Source organism: Fulmarus glacialis, unplaced genomic scaffold (genome assembly GCF_000690835.1).
Source record: "Fulmarus glacialis isolate BGI_N327 unplaced genomic scaffold, ASM69083v1 scaffold12630, whole genome shotgun sequence".
Lineage (NCBI taxonomy): Eukaryota > Metazoa > Chordata > Aves > Procellariiformes > Procellariidae > Fulmarus > Fulmarus glacialis.
This window is the reverse complement of record NW_009188393.1, coordinates 13,122-40,356: the sequence shown is the minus strand read 5'-3', so window position 1 is coordinate 40,356 and position 27,235 is coordinate 13,122. Positions and strand designations below refer to the sequence as shown.

The 27,235-nt window shown below is 36.5% G+C and overlaps 1 protein-coding gene across 1 annotated transcript in view; it reads right to left on the bottom strand.

Annotated features, from left to right (window-relative positions):
- Positions 1 to 27,235, bottom strand: part of HERC2 (HECT and RLD domain containing E3 ubiquitin protein ligase 2) — a gene marked incomplete at both ends in the record, with an annotated part of 70,953 nt that overhangs the window by 30,922 nt on the left and 12,796 nt on the right. Inside the window, 35 exons of the mRNA XM_009578455.1 lie at positions 1,727 to 1,917; positions 3,613 to 3,752; positions 3,902 to 4,010; positions 4,781 to 4,906; positions 5,017 to 5,185; positions 5,281 to 5,379; positions 6,799 to 6,941; positions 7,105 to 7,372; positions 7,584 to 7,726; positions 9,208 to 9,351; positions 9,918 to 10,053; positions 10,745 to 10,975; positions 11,211 to 11,407; positions 11,500 to 11,647; positions 13,321 to 13,505; positions 14,091 to 14,273; positions 14,882 to 15,074; positions 15,753 to 15,940; positions 16,798 to 16,989; positions 17,436 to 17,587; positions 17,665 to 17,801; positions 17,877 to 18,050; positions 18,550 to 18,686; positions 19,291 to 19,486; positions 19,609 to 19,736; positions 19,845 to 19,977; positions 20,884 to 21,098; positions 21,720 to 21,870; positions 21,985 to 22,088; positions 22,195 to 22,365; positions 23,503 to 23,688; positions 23,965 to 24,120; positions 24,488 to 24,672; positions 25,620 to 25,798; positions 27,102 to 27,226. Of these exons, the coding sequence (XP_009576750.1) occupies positions 1,727 to 1,917; positions 3,613 to 3,752; positions 3,902 to 4,010; positions 4,781 to 4,906; positions 5,017 to 5,185; positions 5,281 to 5,379; positions 6,799 to 6,941; positions 7,105 to 7,372; positions 7,584 to 7,726; positions 9,208 to 9,351; positions 9,918 to 10,053; positions 10,745 to 10,975; positions 11,211 to 11,407; positions 11,500 to 11,647; positions 13,321 to 13,505; positions 14,091 to 14,273; positions 14,882 to 15,074; positions 15,753 to 15,940; positions 16,798 to 16,989; positions 17,436 to 17,587; positions 17,665 to 17,801; positions 17,877 to 18,050; positions 18,550 to 18,686; positions 19,291 to 19,486; positions 19,609 to 19,736; positions 19,845 to 19,977; positions 20,884 to 21,098; positions 21,720 to 21,870; positions 21,985 to 22,088; positions 22,195 to 22,365; positions 23,503 to 23,688; positions 23,965 to 24,120; positions 24,488 to 24,672; positions 25,620 to 25,798; positions 27,102 to 27,226 (5,714 nt within the window). The remainder of the gene's footprint in view (positions 1 to 1,726; positions 1,918 to 3,612; positions 3,753 to 3,901; positions 4,011 to 4,780; positions 4,907 to 5,016; positions 5,186 to 5,280; positions 5,380 to 6,798; positions 6,942 to 7,104; positions 7,373 to 7,583; positions 7,727 to 9,207; positions 9,352 to 9,917; positions 10,054 to 10,744; positions 10,976 to 11,210; positions 11,408 to 11,499; positions 11,648 to 13,320; positions 13,506 to 14,090; positions 14,274 to 14,881; positions 15,075 to 15,752; positions 15,941 to 16,797; positions 16,990 to 17,435; positions 17,588 to 17,664; positions 17,802 to 17,876; positions 18,051 to 18,549; positions 18,687 to 19,290; positions 19,487 to 19,608; positions 19,737 to 19,844; positions 19,978 to 20,883; positions 21,099 to 21,719; positions 21,871 to 21,984; positions 22,089 to 22,194; positions 22,366 to 23,502; positions 23,689 to 23,964; positions 24,121 to 24,487; positions 24,673 to 25,619; positions 25,799 to 27,101; positions 27,227 to 27,235) is intronic.

The following is a 27,235-nucleotide window of genomic DNA, read 5'->3' as shown; positions in this document are numbered from 1 at the left end:
ATAAAAAAACATTTGTGAATGGTACACAATAGCTACAATGCATGGGAACTGGCCAAAGGAAAATGACCTTGTGAACTTCTCGCCAGTCCAACCTCCAAATACAAGAGAAACAGTTGCAGCAAATTATGTATTTCACCCACAAGCAACACCATTGAGAAAACTGAGAAAGCACAATACCATTGGAGGTCAAGAAATGGGACATAATGTAAATCTTTGGTTACAGTCTGTAGACAACCCGAAGGAAGGGTACTTGGGAATATTCTCAGCATGGCCATCAACAGAGCATCAAAACACACTGGACAGAAGCCTAGCCACAAATCCTGGTGCCTAGGCTGGCCACAGAGCAGTGCTGCAGGCCAATAAAACTGGTAAACCATAAACTAAGGAACAACGCTTATATGTTTTTATAAATGATCTGGACGCAGGAGTCAAACATACATTAAGCAAGTTTGCCAATGACACTAAACTAGGAGGAGCTGTGGACTCCCTCGAGGGTAGAGAGACCTTACAGAGAGATCTAGATAGATTTAGAGCTAGACAATCACCAGCTGTATGAAATTTAAGAGCAGGTGCCGGATTCTCCACCTGGGATGGGATAATCCTGCTTATACATTCAAACTGGGGGATGAGAGGCTGGAGAGCAGCCCTGCAGAAAGAGATCTAGGGGTTTGGGCTGATGGCAAGTTGAATATGAGTCAAGTGTGCCCTGGCAGCCAAAAGGGCCAATCGTCTCCTGGGGTGCGTCAAGCACAGCATAGCTAGCCGGTCAAGGGAGGTGATTGTCCCACTCTTCACTGCACTGGTGCAGCCTACCTCGAGCACCACATGCAGTTTTGGGCGCCTCAATATAAGAAGGATGTCAAACTATGACTGTGTCCAGAGGAGGGCGACCAAGATGGTGAAAGGCCTCGAGGGCAAGACATATGAGGTCACTTGGTTTGTTCAGTTTGGAGAAGAGAAGGCTGAGGGGTGACCTCATCACCGTCTACAACTTCCTCAAGAGGGGCAGCTGATCTCCTCGCTCTGGTGACCAGTGATAGGACACAAAGATATTGAATGAAGCTGCATCAGGTGAAGTTCAGATGGGACATTAGGAAAAGGTTCTTCACCGAGAGAGTGGACTGCCACTGGAACAGGCTCCCCAGGGAAGTGGTCAAGGCACCAAGCCTGTCAGAGTTCAAGAAGCATCTAGAAGATGCTCTTAGTCATATGGTTTAGTTTTAGGTAGTCCTGCGAAGAGCAGGGAGTTGGACTCGATGATCCTTATGGGTGCCTTCCAACTCGAGATATTCTATGATTCTATGCAAGTAAGGGAGTGCTTGGAGACAGTTTTAGCTAGTGAGAGCGTAGGTACTTTTCGTGTTGCAACAAACTCACTTAAGTAAAATATAATCAATGTGATTGTTAGGAACAATTGTCATCAGTTATTATACTGAAAAGGCTATTGTAACCATATGAACAACTACAGAATAGAATAATTACCCTGTATTTCAAAAATCACACAAGTTCCTTACAATTCACATGAAATAATTAGAAAGATGAAGCACAGCTTTAAAAAAATAGGCACATATACTATCAAGAAACATAGTTTTGTACTTCAGATGTCTGTTTGTTACCTTTGTGTAAGATAGAAGAGTAGTAAAAACAAATATATTTCACTAAGGTAAATACTTATCATCTTAAGAAGAAAGTATGCCAGAATAAACCAGTAATGGCTTAAAGTTACCTTTCCTTGTGAGCCAGAAGACTGCCAGCACTGCTCACTACCATCAATAAGACGTGAAGCCTGATTCACAGAGGATGAGACATTCAAATTCTTAACTATTCTTGACCAATCATCCAGTAACATTCCCCGCTGGCTACTATGCCGTCTCTTCAGCTGCTTTCCAGAACGCCCACAAAACACCGGAGACTGACCTGCATGGTTAAGTGAAACATTAAGCATGTACCTCGCAAAAGAAAATTGCTTTTATTAAACCCATAAGCAATATGAAGGGAAATACAACAAATCAAAGATTTCAGGTATGTAGTCTAAAAGTAGAATACAGAAGCATGTCACATAGGTATGATAATACTACTTATGCTTAAAGGGCATAGCTCAAGATTTTTTTTTTTTTAAAGGAGTTTCAAGCACTTTACCTGACTACAAGTTTTCATGCCTGTCATTTGGGATAGTCACACTTTCTATTCTTACACTTATGACTGATTTGTACCAAGCATAATTTAGTAAAAAATAAAGATTAAAAAATTAAGGAAAATTACTCTTAGTGTCTTACACTCCTGAAGAGAGTAATTCCTAAAATCAAATGATAAAACATTACAGGGGCATGCAATCTTTAAACTGACAGAATCCTTAGAAGACTAACATTCTTGACTAAATAGCCACTTGAAAGGGTCCTTCCTTTTGAAATACAAATCAAAATTTATGATGATACATACTTCAAAATACAGGCCCACAGCACATGAATTTTGTACACCACCAGAGCGTACGAAAAATATGCAACCAACCCTCAACAGAAATCCCTTACAGAAGAATAGACATAGCTAAGTTACAACACTCAAAAATTCTGAATCTTGTTCAAGAATGAGGTGGTTTAGCGAGTTGTTCATTTCCTCCCTGCAAAAACCCACTTCTACTTCCCTTCACTGATCTTTGTAGCTTCTAGAAAGCCTAACTGAAAGAATATTGTAACTCTTCTACCCTATCCAGGGCAACGGGAAGGATTACAGATTCACACCATACTAGCTGTACAACCGTATTAGCTGATTTCTTAATGGAAAGTCTTTCTTGCCCTTTAGACAAACCATCATACACATGCAATCCATGTTCATGATTACTAGCAGCGAATCAGTTTTATTCATTTTCCAAACCAATTAGACTGGCTACATGTAAATATGAATAGATTTAGTCCAGAAGCCAGTATCACCTTGCAAATACTAGGGATCAGACTAACTTTTAGACAGGTGGAGAGAAAAGAAATAAAAGCTAGTGTCAGGTAAGTTTTGCATAATAATGCAAAACCCAAAAGTTTTGGGAGTAAAAATGGCTGCACCTGTTCCCGCCCTAGAAACAGAAATTCTGATTATGAGTCTTTCAAAGGGCTTCCCTTTCCTGTCACACCTCCCTGGAGTCTCCACATCATGGAGGAAATGAGGCAACAGCCATCACACACTGATAGGCAAAATTGTTGAAGAGCAACTGAGGTGTAAGAAGGTATCTTAGGTATTTCAAGCTGCACCTACTGTCACAAGGATTCCATTCAGCTACATTTAGGCTGATAGCAAAAGGCAGGAGGATTAAAGAATTATATGTTTTACTCTCGGTGTAGCTGAAAACTCAGTTCTGACATAAAGAGTTACTGTCAAGTAGCCATATTTTTTTAAACTTTTTTAACACTACAAAGAAAGCTTAAGGGTTGATGTTTTGGTGTAGTCCACCACGTGCAATTGTAGCAGTGCTATGATTTGCTAAAAATGTTTTGTTGTCTAGAGGGTCAGTCCGAACACTAATTTTTCATTCTGTTAAGGAGCTGAAATTTAAAACTGTTTTTTTAAAAACAAATTCAATGCATTTTAAAGTAATCTAAGAAACACTTAGATTCTGAAACTTACCTGGTTCATTTATTCTGCCAAAAGTATGTCGGGTGTTATGCTTCCTGGTTTTAAAACAGGTTTCACAAAAGTCAAAATCATCACAGTTTCTGCATTTGAATCTAGGCCCATTGATAGGAAACATCTGACAGCCATCACACCTAATTTCACAAAAGAACAACACGTAAATATATTTCTAGCAGTTTTCATGGTACAAGTTAATTGTAACACCACTCAAGATAATGGAATCAAGACAATAAGGCTAAAGGATAACCCATATACATTAAGAAAAATGTAAATCATCACTTACGTGACTCCAGGATGAATGCTGGGGACCAGTTCCATTTCTGACAATAAGCCAGTCCAATGAGACTGCTGAGGAAAGTCTACAATGACATCTTTTCCATTGGCACTAAAAGCTGTGACAAAAACATGCAGAAAATACAATGTGTTGCAAATCTCCATAAAATGAAGCAGAAAGTGTCCAGAGCAGTATCAGAGCAGAAAGACTTAGTAAAAGTAGCTTTCAAAAGTAATCTTTTCTTTTAATGGAACTATGTATTAACCTAATCAGGTAGCCTGGAAAGGGGCAAAGGGAAAGGGAGTTCTGCAGATTTTTAAAAGATATATATTAACCTATTTAAATTCCTTAACTCTGAATTTTTCATTTTTTTTTTTTTAAAACAGTTCCCAAAGGGAGAGAGTACTTCTAAGCACAAATATAGCATGACCAAAATCTGTACCTCTTCAAAGAATCTATGACCCACAGGTTACTTCTACAACACCCCATACAGCTTGACAGTAGTGCACCCCACTTTCTCCTCACTTTCATATGAAGTCTTCAAGTTAGATTTACTTCTTAAAGTAAAACCATTTGTGGTTCATCCACAGTATAAATGAGAATTACAACAGGAAGCTGCATAGATTCTTAAAGACCTTTACTGTATGTGAATGGAGTGGCTCAAAAAACAGATGAACACACTAACAAAATGGGCTGCCACAGAGTACATGTCTATAAATTTGTCACAGACATCAAATACATTCTACACTCTCTTATCATCATGCAATATTCCACAAAACAGTGTGGTTTGTGAATGTGTCTAGAAGATTCTCTCCCTAAACACTGCAGAAAGTCTGTGTGGTTTCCAGTTTCATTACCTCCCCATGCCCCATTTTGAATATAGATTACCTTTGACAACTCCCACACTTCGGTGAGTAACTGATCCCCATTTGTATTTGGGTGTAGTAACACAGCTTTTCACACGCACTTTGTCACCTATCTTGATATGAGAGGCAGAACTCTGTGGTGGGAATCCTAGCAGTTGCAAGAATAAACGCTTGGTGAGTGGGTTTTGCCCCCAAAAATAAGTCTCCCTTAGTGTATCATCCAGTTTTTTATTAAAAAGCAGTTAGCAGTGAACTTACCTAAAAGCTCAACATGGATATATCTGACCCAGTAAGTACCACCCTTTTGTTGCCAATCACACTGTACGTTCAGGTCATGCAACCCATCTCGATCCAATTTAATAACTTTGCCTACATCTCCTTCACAAACTTCCTCATAGGTTCTGCAGCACCTAACCATCATCCCCACCTAGGGAGAAAGGACAATAGGATGTAATAGGTATGTAAAGACTTCTGTACCAGAAGGAAAGTCGTTTCAATATAGCTTTTCATCATCATGCTTACCTGAATATTCTCCCTCACATACACAGCATAGTCATCATTACTTAAGAAATCAGCTCGTTTCTTATAGGTCTGGCTCTCTGTTACAACAGCACCACTTGACTGGAAAAAAATCCAAAATAAACATGTAACAGTTACAAAAATTGTTTTCAATTCAGATGAATAAAATTGTTAGCAGAGACTGAAGATAACCCAAGAAAAACACACACAAGTTGCATGCCAAAACGGGTAAAATCTTCAATAGGTCAACTCACTACAGGGCTAACATTTAAGATCTACTTTACTTTAAACTAAAGTTTAGTTTTCAAAATGACTTGCCAAGGAATGTAGCTGCAAATTTTCAAAATATGTGAAACAAGCTGCAAGTTGCTCTTATGAAATCTGCTTGCCAAAGAAAATTACAACAAAGAGGATTTGCAAGTAATCTACTTAGCCTTGCAGATACACATCCACATTCCATTTCTTAAGCTATTTGTTTGGACAGGAAAAAAAAAAAACAAAAAAACAGTGGTGAATGGTAATCTCCTACATAAAGTACACTACAAATTTTTCCATTATATAATACAATGGGATTTAAAGTATTCCTTTAGAAAAAACAAGCTGATGAAAAAAATAAGATTGTAGTTATTGGAAATTATTCGTTTCAAGATTTGATTAACTTAAAGTTTTTAAGAGAATTATTGCGTTCCAGCCGTAACGAGAATTTTCAGAAAACTTTCTGTTTTGAGCATTAAATGCTCGGGTTTTTTTTTCATTTGAGGCAATATATAGTACAGTTTCTCACTGCAATACTGATAAAGATATCAGAACTCAATGTCAGGTTAATTTCCTTCAAAATATAATGCATTTCTTTCAATTACAAAATCTTACATGTGCCAGAAAACTCAACATAACTCATTAAAAAATAAGTAGAAATACAGAACCCATTTCATTTTAATAGCAAATCCTTACTGAAACAGTTCCTGAAAGTCAACAGAAGCCTTATATAAATTCACATTAAAGCCACTACACTCAACAAGCATTGTAAAGGTCATTTTATTACCAATAAGTGAAAATAGTTTTTATACGGAAAAAGCTAAGTTATTTCACTCACATCTTTTTGCCATTTATTCACTAATCCCTCAGTCATTCCTTGTAGCTAATGTACTTTTGTTTTTCAGACCAAAGGAAGGGAGGCGGGGGAAAAAAAATTTAAGAGTCCTTTACAAATATTACACTATAGCATTGACTATTTTAGATGAAACTGAGACCGATTATTAGGGATACTTATAGCTACCACTAGTGAAACATCTACCTGCATTCCACTCTTCCCTTGTGCTACTCATACATAAATATTTATAGATTATTCTTGAGTTCTTTTACGACATGTCTTAGAAACATATGGCAATTGTGGTCCTTGTTACAGTCTTGAAATCTTGGGACAGCAGAATGTCCTGTACTCTAACCAAGTTCATAAAAGGAAAGAATTACAAAATTTGCAGCCAGTTAGCATGACTTAGGTTTTAGTAAGTTGATATTTACCACAGGGCAAGCAGCTTCAGCTTCTTCCACCTCCTCTGCTATTTCCTCATCTGAATATTCATCAGAGATAGTATCAGCATCAGAGAGATCCGTAATTTGAACATCAGGGTGATCCAACAACCAGCCAACCAAGGCTTCCACTCCTAATACAGAAAACAAACTCAGTCTGTCTCTAAGGGATTCTCTGACATTCTTAAGATACTATCCAAAAAGAGAAGTAACAATTGTTTCCTTGTAAGTAGCATTTTAATCTGCTCGCAACTTTCCTTCTCCTTCTAACATCATTAATTTAACTAAACAAAATACCTGGTAATCCAGAAGCACTTCCAGAGGTTCCAGACAGAGATTTTAGTGCAAATTCTATGTTCTTCCTAGGAAATCCCATTTCCATAAGTTGAACTACAATGGGGAGGGGTGGAATTGGAGATTGTTTGCGTTTCTTCACTTTTGTGGGTCGGATGTGTTGCACTGCAATGGGTGTTGTAGCTTCACTAGAGCTGCAGTCTTCAAACACTGGAGTTGAAGGATGTGTAGACTCTACAGCCAGATACTGGCATACTGCCAAAGCAGCAGCCTAAATGAGAACAAATAAATCAGTCCAAGTAAAACAGGCATATTTAGTATGGGGTTTTTTGTGCATGTGCCTGAAATTAAAGGTTATTTGCCAAAAAGAGTTCAGTGTCACTTTTTTTTTTTAAACCTATAGCTTAACAAGTTTCAACTGGAATGTGAATTAAAAAGACTTATTTATTAGGTTACTTATCAGCAGAAAACACAGACTCTACCTCAAGCTCTTGTTTGTCAAATATTGCTTTCACAGGTGATGGTTGTGTAGCAGCTGTCAAAAGTTGCTGTAAAAGAATCATGGGAGGCTGAGGTCCTTCAGGAGACATATCTCCTAGGTCGGGAGAGGCAACTGCTCCATCCTCTTGAAACAAAAACATTATTTTAACCAAAACCATGTAACATAAGTCAATCAGGAGACTTATTCTGGGGCCTATTGGTTGATCAAACATATTGTTAGTTCTCCCATATTTCTTCTCCAGAGGAATCATGCATTTAAGATTAAATCATGTGTGCCACAATCTCCGTACAAAAAAGCAAATGAGAAATTTGTAGATAAACAATAGTTTTACTAAAATACACCTAGAACATGTCTAGCAGAAACTGCTCAGTGGAGAGTGAATTTGCACAAGTATCTTCTGAGTTCCCCTTTTTACAATAAGATTTTTATACAGAGGTCTTCACCTTTTTACAATAAGATTTTTATACAGAAGCCCTTTCAGGATAAATATACAGACAACCAACAATGTCATTGATCCCCAAAACAATGGTGCATGCTTTCTGGATTGAGTCATTTCCCCCTCTAATACACCTCTTGGGAAGAGCTCCCTGTAGGCATTCATTGCCTCTTCAAAAAAGTACACCTTTTTTGAATCAACTGGCTTACAATTCTGCAACTTTTGTATTTGATTTTGTATTCTTGTTGGCATAAACATTCATGTTTCCTAGATCTTTACTGTGGCTATCTCAGGAAAGTGCTCACACTCTTCATTTAACTCCAACAAAAGGAAGTTTTCATATTTGAAACAATAGCAAAACAGTTAATAGCCCTCATGTACTTATGCTGTTCTGGTTTTAAAAAAAAAGGGGGCGAGGGGGGTGTTTTCCCCCCCTTAAAAACTGATGGTAGAACCATGTTCCATTCAGGAAAAAACTGATGATGATTCTGTTGACTTAAAATTTGGCAACTGACAAAACCCCCCAGAAATATACAAATAAATTGAATATATGAATATATTTAAAGACATTACATGTTTCACAAATGGCTGAAGAATTAATATAAACTATAAGGGCATCAATAGCTATCCTGAAAGCTGACAGACCTATTTTATTTATTTTTATATGTAGAATGAATGTACATAGAGAATGAATTCAAAGTATTAAAACTACAATTCCTTAAACACCTTTTAAGATTATGCTTAAGACACTGTATCCTGGTAACTTGTTTCACTGGAAACTGCAAAACTTTTGAAGTAAAAGGAATAGCCAATTGAGAACTCATACTTTAAGCTCTGAAGCAGAAAAAGAAACCACTGCAAAATACCCACAAGTTCTTTAAAATTACTTACAAAGTTTACTAACTATAGAAGACATACAAATTTAGCTAACTCCAGTATTTCAAGCTTCAAACACTTGATCCACTTAGTCTTTAAAACCTAACTTAAAAAGTCAAAATGCTTTTAATATATAAGGTTAAAACATTCCTGAATTTCAATTTTTAATTTTTAGTCTTTTGAGGGCAAACCTAATTTCTACCCTCCAACTGCTATTAGCAAGGGTTATAGTCACATACTCTATCTACCATCTAAACAAAGAGCAGCACACTCAGGTTGCATTTCAGGATACCTGCAGGATTTAATGCACACTCCTGAACAGCTGGCTGAGATAAGATCTGCCTTAGTGTATCCTGGTGAGAAAGCAGAGCTCGGCCTGCTTTCAGTATGTACAGCTTTAATTGCTGGCATCGCAGTAGATCCAAATCCACTTGACCTGTCAGAAATATTAAGCAGCCATTAGTGCTGGGAATCTCTTGTATTGGAGAAGAAAGGCTATCATTCATACAACCTCAGTCCAAAAATTAAGTTACACCTTAACTCACTGTGTGAAAGCTTGTGAAACACTGATGGTACAAGGTAGTTTGAACAGCACCTGGATAAAAAGTCTGCACACATTCTATGACCCATGATATTAAAAACACCGCCTTCCTACTTTTCACACCCTAGACAATCATACAACTGATATATAGCACAGTAAGTGCAGTTAAGATGTTATATGCATCCAGTATTTCAAACAATTCAATACAAGAAGTCCAGCCCCAAACCTTATTTACATTTTCTCACCAAAGTAAAAACGGTATTCCACTTACAGTGCACAGCAACTCATCTCCTAGCTAAACCTGTCTCATAAGTGCACATTTTATAATGTTGACTAAGAAAAAAGGTAAGGTTCGAAAAAACTCTTTTTCTTATGTATGTTTGCTGTTACCAGTATTTTTCCCAGAGCTACTTAAAAACAAAACAAAACAAAAAAAAACAACAAAACAACCCCAACTGTACCTGAAAGACCCTGACTGGGAGACTTCATTCTTTGTTTTTCTATTTTACTTCCAGCCAGATTTACTAGTTGAGCCCAAATGGATAGCATAGGTTCAGTGAAAGGCAAGTTGTTCACGTTAAAAGCCACAACTGGAAGCTAGACAGTGGGGAAAGAACCAGACAAAACAAAACAAAAAAAAATTACAGGTTAGTGTTTTCCAAAATTTTATGAAATCATTCAAAAGTTTCAAAGGTTATTAACTGAAGAAGCAAAGAAGCAGCATTCGTCTTACTGCTCTTGACCAGGAACAACTGAAGGGGGTTTCTATTCCCTACATAGCTCCTAAGCCTGTATTTGTACCACACAATTGCAGATCTACTTGGTGAAAAAGCAAGACAGATTCAGAGCAAGGAAGAACTGCAGTCCCTGAAGCAGACCAGGCACTTTGACTGTGCTTTCAGTAAAGCCGTATTAACCAACCTGAGATTAAGATTCAAATGAAAACACTCAAGAGTATCTACATTAGTTAGCAAATCAAGTTAAATACAAATAAATAAGCTCCTCTCATGTAAGAGCTATAAATCACATTGTTATGACTTGGGATTTTACCTCACATCAAAGGGCTTCAGCTCAAATCCCTTTTCCTTTCACCTCCTCAACAAATAAGGACGGGCATTAAAGGCCCTATAGAGGTTCACATGAGTACCATCTTAGATTTGCATTCAGAGCATTGTATGTGTTGAATGTCAATATATTTACCCAATGAAGAACAAATACTTTCTTTGCATAATCAGAGTCTTTAACCATACCCTTCTCTGTATCAAAGCCTCAAAAAAAACAAACTTACTGGTTTTAGTTGATTCAGAGGGCACACTCTACATGTTCGCATGTCATAGAACTGTACAGTGATCTTCCCTTTTGGGGTGATGCGTGTCACTGTGCCTTCTCCAAATTCATCATGAACTACTTGTCCACCCAGTCTCAAGCGACTGTCTATGCCACCAATCACCGCTAACACTGCCATTAGGCCTCCCACCTCTGGATTCTCAGTGTCAGGAAAGTAGTCATCCAACAGAGCCTAATAAAGAACAATAAAATGAACTGTAGGGAGAAAACATATACTTCCGTCTGCTTTAAAATACAAAGTTAATCACACATACTTCAATTTAAAAATTACAACACATAAACACATATATAAAAATATAAAAATGGTTTCAAAATTAAACTTAATATTGTTTACAAACATTTAATATTTATAATTTCAAAATAAATATTGCTATAAAAATGAGCTTATTTTAAAACGTGGAAACTACCCCTTCTGACTGTTTTCCTGCAAAGATGTGGGTGATGGAGGTTAGCTGAGAGTTGATGTACTTGTTTATGAGTCCATTCCACTGGCTGAGCGAATGGAGCGTCCTTAGCAGTGCCACTATCTCTTCTGCTAAAGTACTACTGTGAGTGGCAGTTAGAGATGCTTGGGGCCTGGCCTTTCTCCTTCTCAGAGTAGATTCTGGAAAGACAAAGCAGTTCCACAACAGTTATCAATTTAACACACGCATTTTCTATACATGCAAATAAGACACTGAGGCAAAATTCCTCTACCTCTGAGTAGTGGGATATCTGAAGAACAAGTACTAAGCAGGCTGCCTAAAAATCCAAACAGTTTTTCCACAAGAAATTTCATGTCTCTTGACCTTTCATTTTTATCCCAGGATGGAAGTACTGCTTTCAATAAATGTACAGCAAGGATCTAAAAAGAGAACAAAATTAGTGTTACTCCATTCTAAGTGACCAAATATTGAAGAAGTTCTCAAATATATTAAGTATAGAAGAAAGACATTTTAAAAGTTAGCCTTCCTTTGTACTTCTTTCTATAATGCTGATTTGTTTCCAGCTGTGGAAATTACAGAGCTACTGATCTTCTGTTCAGTCTGCTAAGGAATATTTTAAAAGAAGTTGTGCCAGTTCGAAGTCAGTAACAATTTTATTGGCATATTATAGTAGTGAATCCAACCTCTTCAATACTCAGGACATGAGACAAACACACACTGGGAAACAATGTAAATGACTAAAACACATAGGAAAAATAGGAATACAGAATGGGAAGGTTTGTTCAGATTCCAGACTCAGAACTTAGTACTAAGATGTATTTCAGAATGAAAGCTTCCAAGCGTTCTGCAATGAAGGTATGATAATTAAAAATCATGAGATATAAAGCTGCATGATACAAGAAAGCAAAAAGCAACCACAGTGACATCCAAAAGTAGTTACTGTGAAACTAGGGCCTCCAACAGAGTACAGAAGGAACAGGCTGGCATCTCTAAACCTAGACACTCAGTGCAGGACTGACGAGGAACACAGGAAGGTGCAGCGCTGCAGTATCAAAGAGCAGATGGGGTTGCACGTTCTGAACAGTAGTTCAGGTTTTGAGCTTCCTCATCTTCTACCCGGAAGACCAATACGATACAAGTGACCAGAAACAGTGAAGAGAGATCTCTTCTTGTAAACCTCTGGCAGTAACACACCTTTCTAAAACTTCAAAGTCTCGTCTTTTTCTTGTTATTAAGTTAAACGCTGGTACATGAAGAATGCTCATTTCTCTCGAGTATTCTCTGAACAGGACAGATGACTCTAATGCACTAAGTCTTGGATGATGACAGAAGTCTCATCATATTAAATATATTGGCAAGAATTTGCTGGAAGATCACACAAAAATGCACAGGCCTTTATGATACAAGGATTTACTTAAAAAATGCTGATGCCTTATCAAGGAAGAGATTAAGAAGATCTTTTGATCCCTGAGCCTTAAAACTTGGAAGAGTTATTCCATAATAAGGTTGGTTTTCAATCTCATGGAAAAGGCACTACAAGATGCTAAGGAAAGGAAAAAGAAAACAAGAAAAAGAAAAGGGGCAAGCAGACAAGAGAAATACAATACCAAAATAAGATGCAAAGATGCAGCTTCTTAAGAGAGACTGTAATTAAAACAAGAATAACAGTTTACTACGGAAGGAGGGACAGTAGATAAGACACAATTTGATAACTTTAAAATAAAATTGCACATTTTTTCTAACCATCTTCTTGTTATTCTTTTCTTTATTCAACTTTTAGGAAATGTTATATGGGAGTTTCTGGAATACATTTTTGCAACACTGTTTCGGCCTCTCATCTATACAAAACTTTCAGGCTTTCAATAGAATAAGGGAGTCTGTAATGCCCTGAAGGCTCAAAAACTTACAGATGTCTATTTAAAACAATGAATCCTAAATATAAAAAGACATGTCATCTTTTTTCCAATTAATTAAAAACTGATTTAAGGACATTTCCCATCTGTTTTTTAAAATACACTTTTTTTTTTAAAAAGACAACTGAAGTCTACTAAATTAATTGCCTATCAAAGTAATTTGGAAATACACACATTACCTGTCTCTGTAGTGAAGCAGCAGTGAAAGATTCATGCCCCTCAACAATTTTCATTAGCAAAGTTATCCACTGAGATGTACTAAGAGTGCTGCACATCTGAGGCATGAGTGCTATACTTCGAATGAATCCCAACGTGCACCAACTCCTATGCTGTTCTTTATAAACTAATTTATTTGGCAAGGAAGCTAAAAACAAAAAGATATATACATATAACAGTTGACTTTTCTGCCAGCTATGTAATTCTCTATATACCACATGGGGCTTTTTTGGACAAATCATAACACTGAGCTACTTCCACTGTCTTCACATGAACTATTAACTTCAATTTTAGAGCCTGTAATTCATTTTATTAAATATGCCTTTAAAACAATTCTCATCCTTATACTGTTTCCTCATTTCAAAGTAGTTAACAGCATTACTTCTGAAATTACAAAGGAGCTATGGAAATGAATATGACATACCCAGTCATACTGTAATCCCCAAATAGAAAAAGACTGCTAAGAAATTCATTGTGTAGGCCAACCATATACATCCTGATGCTCCACACCTCATGCATTTCTCCTGCTTTTACTGCTTATGTTCTAAGAATGCTCAAGATCACTTATGTTGCTTTTGCTAACAACTAAGATTTCAAAAGCTCTGAAAATGCATTTTCTAGCCTTTGGCCTTAAAGGATTAAAAACTATTAGCAAAAGATTTACAAAGTTACAAGACAGCAAAGCACAAAACAGAAGCACATAGCTGAATCAAACTGTTTCTATACAATATACCTGTTTTATCTATTGTTCCACTCTCCACAAGCATACGGAGTAGACCACACAAAGTTCTAGTAGCATCACTTTGCATGACTTCAGCATGGACGCCAGCAGAGAGACACAGTGTCTGCAACAGGTTCACGGTACTTGTCAGCATCATAGAAGTAGGGTGGAGATTCCTTTCAACTTGTTCTCCTTCTGAAGGGAGACACAAAAAGCAAAGGAATACATTAATCTTGAGTTAATCTATTACACAAAGAGTTCTGAAACAAACACTATGTGAGAAATTTGTTGTAAATATTTTCTCCAAGATGATTTGACATGAAGAAGATTCCTTATTTCCAACTGCAAGAGCAAAATATAAATCAGATATTTTGTGCAGATATTTTCAAGTTATTCTCTAGCAGAATGTAACTTAAAAGAAATTCCAAATACAGTGCCAAGAATAGGGAAGCAGTATGACTAGATGTGTAATTAGGCCATATAAAGAAGACACTTTAGAATGGCATTAACATATGTTAAAACGTGTACCTCCTGGTATTTGTAACTGAAACCATTTCAGTTGGATAATACTGTTTTCTCTGCATGTGAACATGCAACAAATGTGATACCATCCTTTCTATTCTCTTTTCTCACGGTAAAGCTATCTTAAGAAAGATTCTGGTCAGAAATGTACACCTATTAAATTAATCTTCTTTGATGAAGCATTTTCTCCTGTGAAAGCAGCTTTTTCATATTATAAGATATCAATTTTGGAATTCAACTAAAACCCTGCCTCCACTTTTATAAAAAAATTGCTTTTTTACCAGAATCATCCTCAGTGTCTGAATCCTCTGTTGTGGGCTGTGTGGCTGGCGGTGGCTCAGCTAGTTTGAGATCATATTTTCCCTCCTTCCCCATTCTGTAAGAATTTGTACTTCCGGTGTCCCACTGCACTCTAATCCAGCCATCTTCTCCCAATTCTCCAATCACACGACCCAAACCTGGAGGGGGTCCATCCTGACAGAAGAGAGAGGCTCAAGTTACACAATCAGCAACACTAATTCGTATTCAAAGTTAATAAAATAGTAATGCTATTGCTCTGTAAGAATTTGTACTTCCGGTTTCCCACTGCACTCTAATCCAGCCATCTTCTCCCAATTCTCCAATCACACGACCCAAACCTGGAGGGGGTCCATCCTGACAGAAGAGAGAGGCTCAATCAGCAACAGCAATTCGTATTCAAAGTTAATAAAATAGTAATGCTATTGCTCTTATTTGCTGCTAACCTTCAATAATGTTTCAAAATCCAGCATAAAGTTGGAAAGCATTTCACAATCTTCAAAAGAAATTGCACAGTAAACTGCAGCAACACTCATGTTTAGATCTATTTTACTATGCATTATGTAAGTGCCATACACACCTAGTTGGAAGTGCGTAATATTGTACATATAAATTGTACAATAAAAACAAGTGATCCAATTTCCTGTTAAATCGTGAATCAGAACAGTCTCACTAAAAAAGAATTTTCATCTCCAAAAATGAAGTTAAAAAAATAATTAATATGTTTTATGTTAATTCTCCAAGTCTTTGAAATGTAAAATGACCTTTAAAGTTTGAACATAAAATTCACAGACAGTCTACTGAATAAAGACTTCAGATTTTAACATACCCAAACCTGTATGAAAGAAGTTGTACCTGATCACCCCATTTCCAGTCTACCCCTCTCACCACTCTGGTACCAATTTTCATCATGGCTGCCAGCTCTGGTCCAGAAACAGGGAGCTGAACAGGTGTAGTTTCCTTTCTTGACTCTTCTAGGACTGTGGCAGAAGCTCCACGAGAAGAGGCAATCATATCTTCTTCAATGTTGTCAGAACTAGGTCCTAAAGAGGAAAAAACATGAAAAAATTTAAAATCAGCTACAAGTTTTTATACATATCTTTGTCACGCTTAAACTTTAAGGCACATAAGGTTTGCAATATAAAAGCAATAACAAAGAGGAAAGCTGACTTAACACGTGATTCAGTCAGATGAGCTTTTAGGAAACCAGGATATAATGGTTTTGAATGCACAGGACTTTAAATACTTAATTTTGAACAAAAATAAGTGAAAAATAATAGAGATGTTATAATGATGAGTCCAGTGGCTAAATGGTTCTACTAACAGAATTTTTTTGGAAAAACTTCTTATGAGCACTCCAGTTAAGTACAAGTTACGAGACCAAGTATTTACTATTATCGAAGAAAACCAAGAAAGAAAAAGCAGGAGAACTTGAATCATGGCAAAAAAACACCACAGAACATCTTAGAACAGAACAAACAAAGGAAGCTTCCAGCTTAAATATGCAGACTGGGAACGGTTTTAATAGGTAGAATAAATGAAACTGAATGAGTAGGGAGTAGGCGGTTTTTAATGTTTCCATTTTAAATTTTCCATTTTTAATTTATTTGCAATGTTTCCACCAAAACTATACTATCACTCCTAAATTCTAGCAAAGGATGGCCAAAGCAAAGGCTTAGGAGAAAAATCATGACTGAATAAAGGCTATAATCAACTAACTTCCTTCTCAGTCATGCTCACAGATGTGGTTTTTGTATCAGGGGTAAAGGTAAATAGCATTAAGTACTATCTTTAAGCAGCAAAGTCATTCTGTAGTTTGGGTACACCAACAGATAAAAAAATACAGGAGATTTGTAAAAGATGTGCTTTCTTCCAAACAAGAAACAAGAAGATCTCATACCTATCAGTCGCAGTGTTGTTTGTGTCAATGCTAGCATGCCAGAATTAAGGAGGAGGCTCAAGGTATTAGCACCGTGCTGCAGTGTCAACATGTTGAGCATGACCAGCAGAAAACGTGCTTGTGGAATAGTCCCAAGACTTGGTCCTGCTGGATTCTCATTAGTAATTGTTTGTAGAGGAACAGGCTGCACACCTAATTAAAAAGTAATATAAATAACAAAGTCAGTTGACATTTGGGAGCTACAATAAAATAGGTTACAGATTTGTTTGATGGTTTAAAATATTTTTTATTCCCTGCTTGGCTTTAAGAACTTACAAGCTGAAGTTCCAAGAAACTTTTTATAATTTAGATTTTAATAGTCAAATGTTACTAATGAGTAATCAATGAGTAATCAATGAGTAATCAATGACCTGTTGCTGGGATACCAGCAACATTCTCTTGAACACTGAAAAGTGAGTAAAGGGGGAAACGAGGCGGGGAGTGGAACAACACATGGCTGGACAGAAAGTCAAAGTATTTCTCAATACAAACCAAGGGAACTTATTTTAGGATCCAAATTACTGGGAACTTTAAAAAATGCAACAATATTCATTAAAAACAGTTTTCTCCCAAGCCAACAACAACAAAATGAGATTCACCTAGCTCTTTAAATTTTGCATTAGCATCTAGCAAGATGTTCCGGACATTCTGAATAGCCCACGCATACAACTTCCCAAAAGTTACTTCTAGCAGCATTCTGTTAAACGGTGGGATCAGATCAACATCCTTCAAGCAGTCGGTAAGAGGTTCCCTTCATAGAAAAACAACAAAAGTAAGTATTTTTTTCTTACCTAGAATTGTGAAAGCAAAAACAACAAAAAGTTTTACCCTATATTGGCTCCTTCTGGAATAAGCCTCTGCCACCCACAAAACATAGCATACTGCACAGATGGGAGCAAAAAATTTTTTGCTGCCAATTTCAGAATAGTATCTATTCCCTCCAGACGAACTTCTGCTCTTTCCAACTGCAAAAGAGAAAAAACCACTGTCATACTTATGTAAACTGCTAATACATGCAAGACCATTTTCATCCATTTTACCTGTTTTAATAAACATTTTCTCATTTTTTCTACATCCACTGGCTCTTCTTTAAGTGCAAATTCAACAATAGTGTTAAGGAGGGCAGACTGTGGATACAAGCCTTGGACATTTTGCTTCAACCATTTGTATTTGTGGACACCTGTAACTGTACTCAAAAGTGGCTGCCACTTATCCTGCAAAACAGGAAGGTAGCATGTTAAAACAAATTTTAAATTACTGAAAATATAAGTTATTTCATGTAAAACCATGACCAAATTTAAAATACTAGGAGGGGAAAAAAACAAAGGAAACTTCTTCAAAGCCAGGAAAGAGCTTAGTATTATTTGTAACTCATTATCTTGTTGACAATTGCTACATGAAATTTCAAATGCATTAGTATTCAAAAAAGAGGAAGTAACCCATCACAACCTTTTATTCTGAAGCTTTATCTGAACATTTCTAAGATCATCAATAATCTAAAAATTAGAGAAGGTATCTTTACATATTCTAAACATGCAGTACACAAGCTTTTTTTTAAGAATTATTCCAGGTTTCACTAAAACCATACTTAATAATATATCCCAAACACCATTATCAGAATATTAAATGTCAAGTTATAGCAATCATGTTTTAGCTAATTTTTTCCTCTTGTTATTTTTATTCACAAGGTTGATTCAAAATCTTATATCCTACCTTGGGTGATTTGATTGGTATAGGCCTTTTATCTATAGGTACAGGACTGTGAGGTACCACACAGGATTCTTCTAAATCACTCTCTTCATTTCCAATTTTGGATTCTTCCACATCAGCAGATTCAGATTTTTTTGGCACTAGAAATAAAAAAATTATTCTTTCATGAAATCTGGTAACATCTTACAGTGTCACATTTTTAGGTTTGCCTGATAACCTAAGCATACAGAATGCTTAAGATCTGCCTGTAATAAAATGGAAATGTACTCTTGGTGAAGTCTATGTCCAATTATTATCAAATTAGCTCTGGTAATATCTGCAATATGTTTTTACCTTTAAAGACCAATTTCAAAAGCACCTCGATGTTTGTTCACCACATTAATTTATTTCCAGTTAAACAGTTCTTTGACCACACTGCTTTATTAAAACATGATTTTTAATAAGATGCCACTTCTAGTTAAACTTTACTAAAGCCAATTCAGAGGGACTGATATTGATGGATCATTTTTAATATGCTGGAACACAAAGAAGCATGCCTCACCTAAACTTGACTCTCTGTTTGCCTGCTTTTGCTGTAGGAACTGACATGTAACCATTGATTTAGAAAACTTCATGAAAATGCAGCAGAAAGCAAATGGCTTTGATGCTTTAGACAACAAGAGTCTCAAATATAGAGCAGCAAACCTTGGAATTGAGATTGATTTTCACTGTTTCAAAGAAAATACAACATTAATGTTCCCTTACCTCTTTTTTTCCTTTTTTCTCTAATTATTTTCTGAGCTACCCTCCGCCATCGGGGCAAGGAACTCAGAAGTTTAAATTTAGACATTATAGATAAATCATTGCAAACTGCAGGACGTAGTTCATTGAATAAGAATCTCAAACGTTCAATGACAGGAGCACAAACTTCCTTGTAAGAACGTCCTTGTTCTTGATGGGTCTAGAAAAGGCATTGAAAGATTAGGTTACTGTTTAATATACAATAAAATGAACAATATATAACTTCTTAATAAGACGCTTCAAATTAAAAATAATCTAAATTTCAGCAGGTAAGAGGCTTACCTTAATCAGTGAGCATTTTGCTTGGTAGACAACACGACACACATCCACTACAGATTTTGGTAAGGTTTTGTGCTTTACCTGGTCAACTCCAAGGGTACCAGGATGAACAAGAGACAGTGCTACATGACCTTAATGGGAAAAGACAATCTCTGAACAGCATTTCCAAAATTATCCATAGCAGAGCTTAAACTGTCTAAAATGTTATTCTGGGACAGCTATACCACAAGCCTACCTACCCAAATCTTCATGCTTCAGAAGACAGCATAATAACAAACGTCCTACTTCTTCCACCGGATGCTCAGGAGGGAATGTGATTGGTGTTGTTAAGTGACACTGTTTACAGTATCTCTCTATCTGACACAAGAAGTCCTACAAAAACACACAACAGCCTCTGCTTAACTTTGGTTTTAAATACAGTGAAAAGGCCCAAAATACTGCAGCCAGCATTTAAATAACACTGAATAACCTCCACAATCTGAATTAACATTCAGAAGTGAGATACACCACGCAGTATGCACCATTTCATACACAGCAATCACAACCCAATACTACAAAGAATACCCTGTATCATTCTTCTTGTATGAAGAGCAAGATGGCTCAAGGAACGAAGCTACTGCTGCTTTTATCTCTTCCTGAGATAGACAGGTCACCTAACATGATTTGTAATTGTCTTCTCCTGACTCATCATTACTGCTACTCTATCCTCCCAAGGACTTATTTGGGTTTTTTTGATAAAAGGAGCTGAACTCAAAAGGTTAGAAAATCTGAAGGTATTACAGAAGACAGTGATCAATGTAAATCTTAGGGGTTTTCATAATATCCACGATTCCCAACAGGTGAAACCTGAACCCCAAGGCACAAAGGGACTTTAAGACAAAGGCATACATGCACCTGACACAAAATGTATTTGCACTTTGGCAACAAAAACTCCATCTGGAGTTCAACTGGAGATGAGCAGGATCTGTCAATACTACTAAAACTTGACATGGAAAGTAATGCATTATTAATTTTTTTGGTAAGTATACATTTAAATTTTTCAGTTCTCCCATTCAAAAATCCAAAACAAAAAACTGTACTGTTATGATTTTAAGTGAAATACGCAATTTTTATCCATTAATAGTACTCAACCACTCCTTTCACAAAAAGTAATTCTGAAATAACTTTTTCGGTTGTTTTGTTACAACTTTTGGAGAATTTTCACCAACAAAACTGTTTCAGGCCACCACTGTCACCCTTCAGCAACATTTTTTGTGAACAGAACTACTGAGGGCTTACCTTCACAGTGTGATCCTGAATATTATTATCTGCAATAGCTTGGAGAAAAGGTTGTGAATGGTCACTCAAAGTTAATCGATGTGTATATAGTTTTGATTTATTTGGGGTAGTATTACCAGGTGAACTGCAATGGTCTTCATCTTTTTCCTCATTGTAACTGTAATGAATCTGACTAGTTTGCAAGCCTCCAGAAAAGATAGATGATTTCAACCATTCTAAAAGAAAGAAAACACAGATGTATATTCTGATGAAAGATTAAGCTATCAAGACTCAACAATTCCCTCAAATAAAATGCATACACAGCTTCAAACAAGGTTTAGCACCTCTTCCGTTTGCTGAAACTTCTTCACAGAAAAAGAAGGGTTCTGCAAGTAAGAAACTAAATTAAGTAACAGGGCAGCCATCACCTGTTTAGAGATAATAGGACCTTAGCTATTCTTCTGTGATTAATACTGAATTATACCCTCTATTCACCAAATTAAGATACCCAACAAGATAGAATCCAACACCAGATGCTTCAGGCACTCTTAATTGAACACAAATTAGTGAGATAACTGTGCTATACAGAGTCTCCTTTCTCTTCCAAAATTCTATCTTGTACATTACAAAATTCTGAATATTTAACTGTTGAAAATTATCTAATCCCCATTCAAATCTTGCTAAATTATTGGACTTTTATGAGTGTGGTAATTAACAAGAATAAAGAACTTCTTCAGAAGACAGCAAAACTAAAGAGGTGCTAGATTTCCAGTTAATTTATTTGGCCCGTGTCTTTTTCTTGCATGCTTTAACAAGTATTTATCACTTATTTAAGCTGAAAGTGAAGTACTGCTTACTGGCACATTCAACTTCCAGAGGAGAAAGTGGTGTGCTCATTGCCAGGTAGGAAGCGTGCAGTCCAAGGAGAAGACCCAAATTCCTTTCTGTGTCTATCAGAGGTGATGACAAAGTACTGAGATCTGGTGTTGTAATCACTTCCTGGTCAGGCTAATTAAAAGAAATAGGAGTTGAAAGCTAGAACTGAGATCCAAGAAGAATTTTGAAAGCAAGGCAATACTTTACTTTAGAAAGTGCGTATCCATTAATATGCAACAATTTTACCTCCATATATTGGCCAACACAGAAGGCATGCATTGACTCCCGCGTGTCCTCAAATTGCAAAGCAGCTTCCAATGCAACAACTGGGTCCTCACCTGCAAACTGAGCTAATAAAAGAACGAGGTAGTCAGTATAGTACCTAAAAATGTGTTTATACCATCTAGTTTTGAAACAGAAGTAATTTGTGTCTTTAATTCAGATGCTAATTCTCACCAAGTATGCTACTGCCAGTTAAAGACTGGGTTTGGAAGTCTTTTATATCATACACTTTCCCATCAATCACTGTCCAAAATCCTCCGTCTTTGTTGTGGTTCTCCAGGTCAGCTTTACGTATCAGTGTCACCTCCTCATTATTTCTGCAACTCTGGCCAGTAAAAAATGAACCTACGGGTATAAAACAGAACAGAGAATTTATCAACAAAAAAACAGAAAGTAAAGTTTTTTCTGAACGTTCTTTTAATACTTGCCTAACCAAATTCTTCACTTCTATTCAAAGGCTGCTTGTCTTTTGATATGCTCAAAAGTCAAAATGGCTATTAATATGTTCCTGTCTACATATTATGCAGTTAAATTGTCTGTATGCTGTATTCTTTTATGCACTAATCTCCAATGTCACACTGTCAAAGACCTAGCATTGCCCAACTATATGGCTGTTTTGTTTGGAGATGGAGCAGAACAACCAGTGTTCTGGCAAACCACTGCTCTAGTCAGTTCTCCCTCCAAATTATTTCAGTTTTATTACATGCTTGCCTGCAAGGCATTGCTGTATATTTAACTTCAGTCTAAATCCAGATTTTTTTAAATAAAAGAAGGAAAGTTACATACACGTTAGAACTCTTCCAAACTACATATCAGTAAACTATTTCAAACTAAAGGTAATTTCACTCAGGCAGGAAACATCAGAGTAATGTTCACACACATGCGCCTTCATCTCAGTTTGCTCTATTAGACCAGTAACTGAATTTTCACATAGTTTTTGCTCTCCCCAACACACTACTGTCTAGCAGTGTAACCTTTAGCTCTCTTGGGTTATGCCAACCATGTTTTGTTCCTCCCTCCACCAGTAAAATGCTCACAGGCAGAAATCCGCATTTTCTGCTTCTCTTTTCACCCCAGACACAGCTCATATTATAAAGTGCCCTGGGCAAAGAAAACTTCCTTATTTCAAAGCTTTCACATTAGTCTCCCTTTATGTTACAGGTAGAATTTAGTAACAAAATGCTTAGATGTACTACTCAGGTTTTCACTGCAACTTTTCACACTCAAAATGCAAAATGATGTGAACTACTTCTTTAAAAAGTTGCATTTGTACTCTGCTTAATCCTACCTCTATACATAACTTCCTTAAGAATTTATTGACAGAAATAAATACAGCCATATGACTGCCATATGAATTGGTAAGAAAAAATTGTACTGTAAGGTAGAATTCCCTTCCTGAGAGTAGTTCATGAACAGTCACCATTTTTATATAGCTACTTTATGAAAATATAAATAAATAGTCCAGATGCTACCAGTACATACCCATTATTCCTGGCCATGCTAAATCCTCATTGTCATCCCTTTCTTTTCCAGGGGCTAAATGGTTAAATCTGTCTAGATGTTCCAGCAAGCCAGCCAACAGAGGGATAGCACCAGCTTCCTGCATTAATCCAGCATTTTTACTGAGGAGTAGCACTACAGAAACCACCAATTCTGGAAGAAGAATGCCTAAAACACAGAAAACACAGAAGATATCCAGCTTTAATTCGAGATGTATGTTTATAGCATCACCGAAGTAAATCACCAAGCAATACATTCTGCCTTCTATCACTGCTTTAGCACAAAGTTCTTGCCTTCCCCATCAAATTTGCCCTCCTTCTCTCCCATCAATCAAAAGATTAAATTGACTCTTTTTTAGTCATTTAGAACTTTCAAGAACATCTACAATACAGCTTTATAATTTCATGGAAGAGGAAGAAAGGAGGACAGCAAAGAAAAACCTACCTGTTAAATCTCCATCCACGACACGAGATACTTCTGCAAAATGCCTATGACTAGTAGAAGCAATGCTGGTTGCCACAGGAAGTATATCACCAATGTGTGTGCACAGAAGAGCAGTGTATTTCTTCAGTAAAGAGCCAACACCTAAGAGGTCAGGACCTGTATAAAAAGGAGGAAGAGCACAGAAAACTATCACATAGTCATATTTAAGAAATAGATTTCAAAAGCTGTCAAACTATTCTGAAATGCAGCCACTCAGTATTAGCACTGAATTAAGAAACTACATCTTTTTAAAAGTTTGTAAAAAAAGTGTTATCTAGATCCTGTTGCCTTCCAAAGAGAAATTTTCCTTTACCGAAAACAATTTAAAGAAACTACATTCAAACACTTTTCAGACAGACTCAGCAACTAGGCTGATAAATGAGACAAGAAGATAAATTCAAGTAAGAAACTGCTATCCTGTAAAAGAGGTATTACAGAAATGCTTGGGGAAAGTGGGGCTTATTTTTTTTTTACAATAACTTACTGTATGTATTAGGGACCTGCCCAACACAATCTCCTGGGTAAAGTTTACTAACAAGTAGACGCTGAAAACGGAGCAACAGGTCCAGAGAAGCAGATCTCTCTTTGCTATAATGCTCATGGTCCATGCAGGAAGAAATGCGACGAGCAACATCTTTTAGTTTGGCTATCGTCTGTGAAGCGATGTTCCTAATTGGTATAAAAGTATTGTAAAATACTTAATGGGAGCTGATAGTGAAGATAGTCCACAGAAACATGGGTTAAGCTTTTGCTAGAATTTCATGCAAGAACCTATGCAAAGTTTCTTTGTAGGATGTTCCCTTGTTTGCACCATAGAACCCAAAAGTCAATGGTTTTTGTGGAGGCATTTTGTTTACCAGGATTTGTAAAATACATCCATTTTGTATTTCTTGTCATCACTCACTATAACAAACATAATCTGACAATTTTAACTGAAAGGCTGCAATGAAAGTCATGACACTATGTCTTTCAAAAAAGTCTCAGTACTGATTAAATTACATGGTTACCATCATAATTAAGTGAAAAAGCACAATAAATTTCTTAGTAATCTCATAATTACTTCCTGCTACATATTAAATACTGCTGTAGCTGACGTAAAGAAGGTTTGCTCTCAGCACCCTATTGGTCATGCATTCACAATTCTTTCTCAGTGTCAAGAACTTAAAATTCAGGTTTCTTCCCCACTTATAGCCCCAACTACAGTCTCATTGAGCTAAAATATTAACTTCTAAATAAACAGGGCAAGGCATTCAGTTCTAAATAAATTTATCCTGAATCTCATACTTTGTAAGGACAGGCTTTTGAACTTTTGTCCTATATTTGTTACACAGACTTTCAGAGTACAGGAAGAAGTATCAAAATCCATAAAAGCAAGGTAATAAGTCTTTCTAAAATCGGGTAATTAAGTATAGAACTTTGCTCCTTAGCGAACATAACATAGCAAAACTATAGACAAGCTAGGAGAATGTTCCATATTTTGAATTCTGAGGAGCTAAAATGCTAGCAGGAGACTATTTATTTGCTAACCAAAATTACACATCCTTTAGTTGACTAGTTCACAAAATATCTAAACAGGTCTTCTGTACAAAAATAAAACACAAATTCGAGGCAATTACCTTAATAATTGCTGAATTAACTGAACTAATGGTAAACTTTGTTTTCCTGCAGATTCATAGATTCCGGTATTAATAAGGTCTTTGTCCAATGGAGTCCTGCTCCTATGAAGCGTTGATGCATTTGCTTCTTGTTCATCAATTTCTTTTTCCTTTTGTGCTTCTTTTTTTGCTTCAATATCCTAAAAAAATAAATCAAGTTCAAGACAAAGTGCAAACTGCCACTGTGATTATGAAACATTTTACTAACAAGTATTCATGATAACAAGATCAAGTTACTTTTACCTATGCCAGAAACGAAACAATTCCTACCAAACAAATCTGTATTATATATTCCATAACAACCACATGGGCACACTTCTTTTAAACAATTATAATATAAAAAGAAAGGCGGGGGGAAGGTGAGGGTAAACAAAAGTAGACAAACTCCAATTTCTGCCAAAGTTAACAATTGATTTCTTTTCTATACATGTTTAAACATGCCAGTAGCTGCTGCACAGTTCACAACTGAAGGCATGTTTACTCTATATTTATAAAAGTAACAAACCCAGTCCACTGCAGAAGATCCTGGGTTAGATTTGGTACCGAGCTATAGTCATACAGAACTCTACAGAAACAAATTCACCCAGGTTTCAGACAATGTAAATTAACCTGTGCAGTGCTGTATGCTGCCACCTAGATCACTTTCAGCATTTATCTGAAGTTGGCTCAGGCATCTCTGACCTATGCTATAATGTAAATGTGCCCTAGGAGACTTGATTAAGAAACGAAAGGCCCTGCATGTCTTTAAATACAACAGAAGATGCTAATGCTAGACTACGCATTAAAGCAAAACTTAATACATGCATTTCCTCTGCATCATAAACCTCCCCATTTACCAACAGTGGAGAGAAACCAAGAAGAAAATATACTAGGAAGAATTAAACAAATGAAGAGGCAAGGAAAAAGCATATTTTTGTTTTCACAGCCATATATAAATATGGCAATTTAAAGCAGTCTGCAGAGGATGTCCCATCTCTGAGAGGCTAATGGAGAAAACAGTATATACAAAATGTTTCTTTCATCCTTTGTATAACTAGTCAGCATCTGTTAAACATTCAAAACAGTCTGAAATGGACCTATGGAAATGTGGGATGCTGCATCTTGAATTCATAAGTAATAAGGCTGAAATTTCTGCTGGAGAGATATGAGTGACATCAAGGAAGTGAAGAACTCAAGAATCCCACAAAAAGGTACAAACCACTTGGTAAAATTACGCTCCTATTACAGAGCTTTATGAAAAAGTTTGTTACTGTTGTTAAAATCTCACTCTAGGCAACGAAAAGAAATACTCTACTAAAAAGGAGAAAATGATTCATGCTTCCATACAAACACTGGCTCAAGTTTCAGGTCTAAAGAGGATAACATCAATCCACAAACTTCAGAAAACACTTGATACATCTTCTTATTCTGTTTATACAGAACTGCAAAGCTGCTGAAACATACCTGAATTTCTGCGGTAATAGCAGCATTTAGTGCAGACTCTAAACCTCCATCAGCCATCAAGCTGCCCACCAAGAGGTCAATCATAAACCTACGGCCTGGACTTACATTCATTTCATTTCCTGAAACTAAGAATG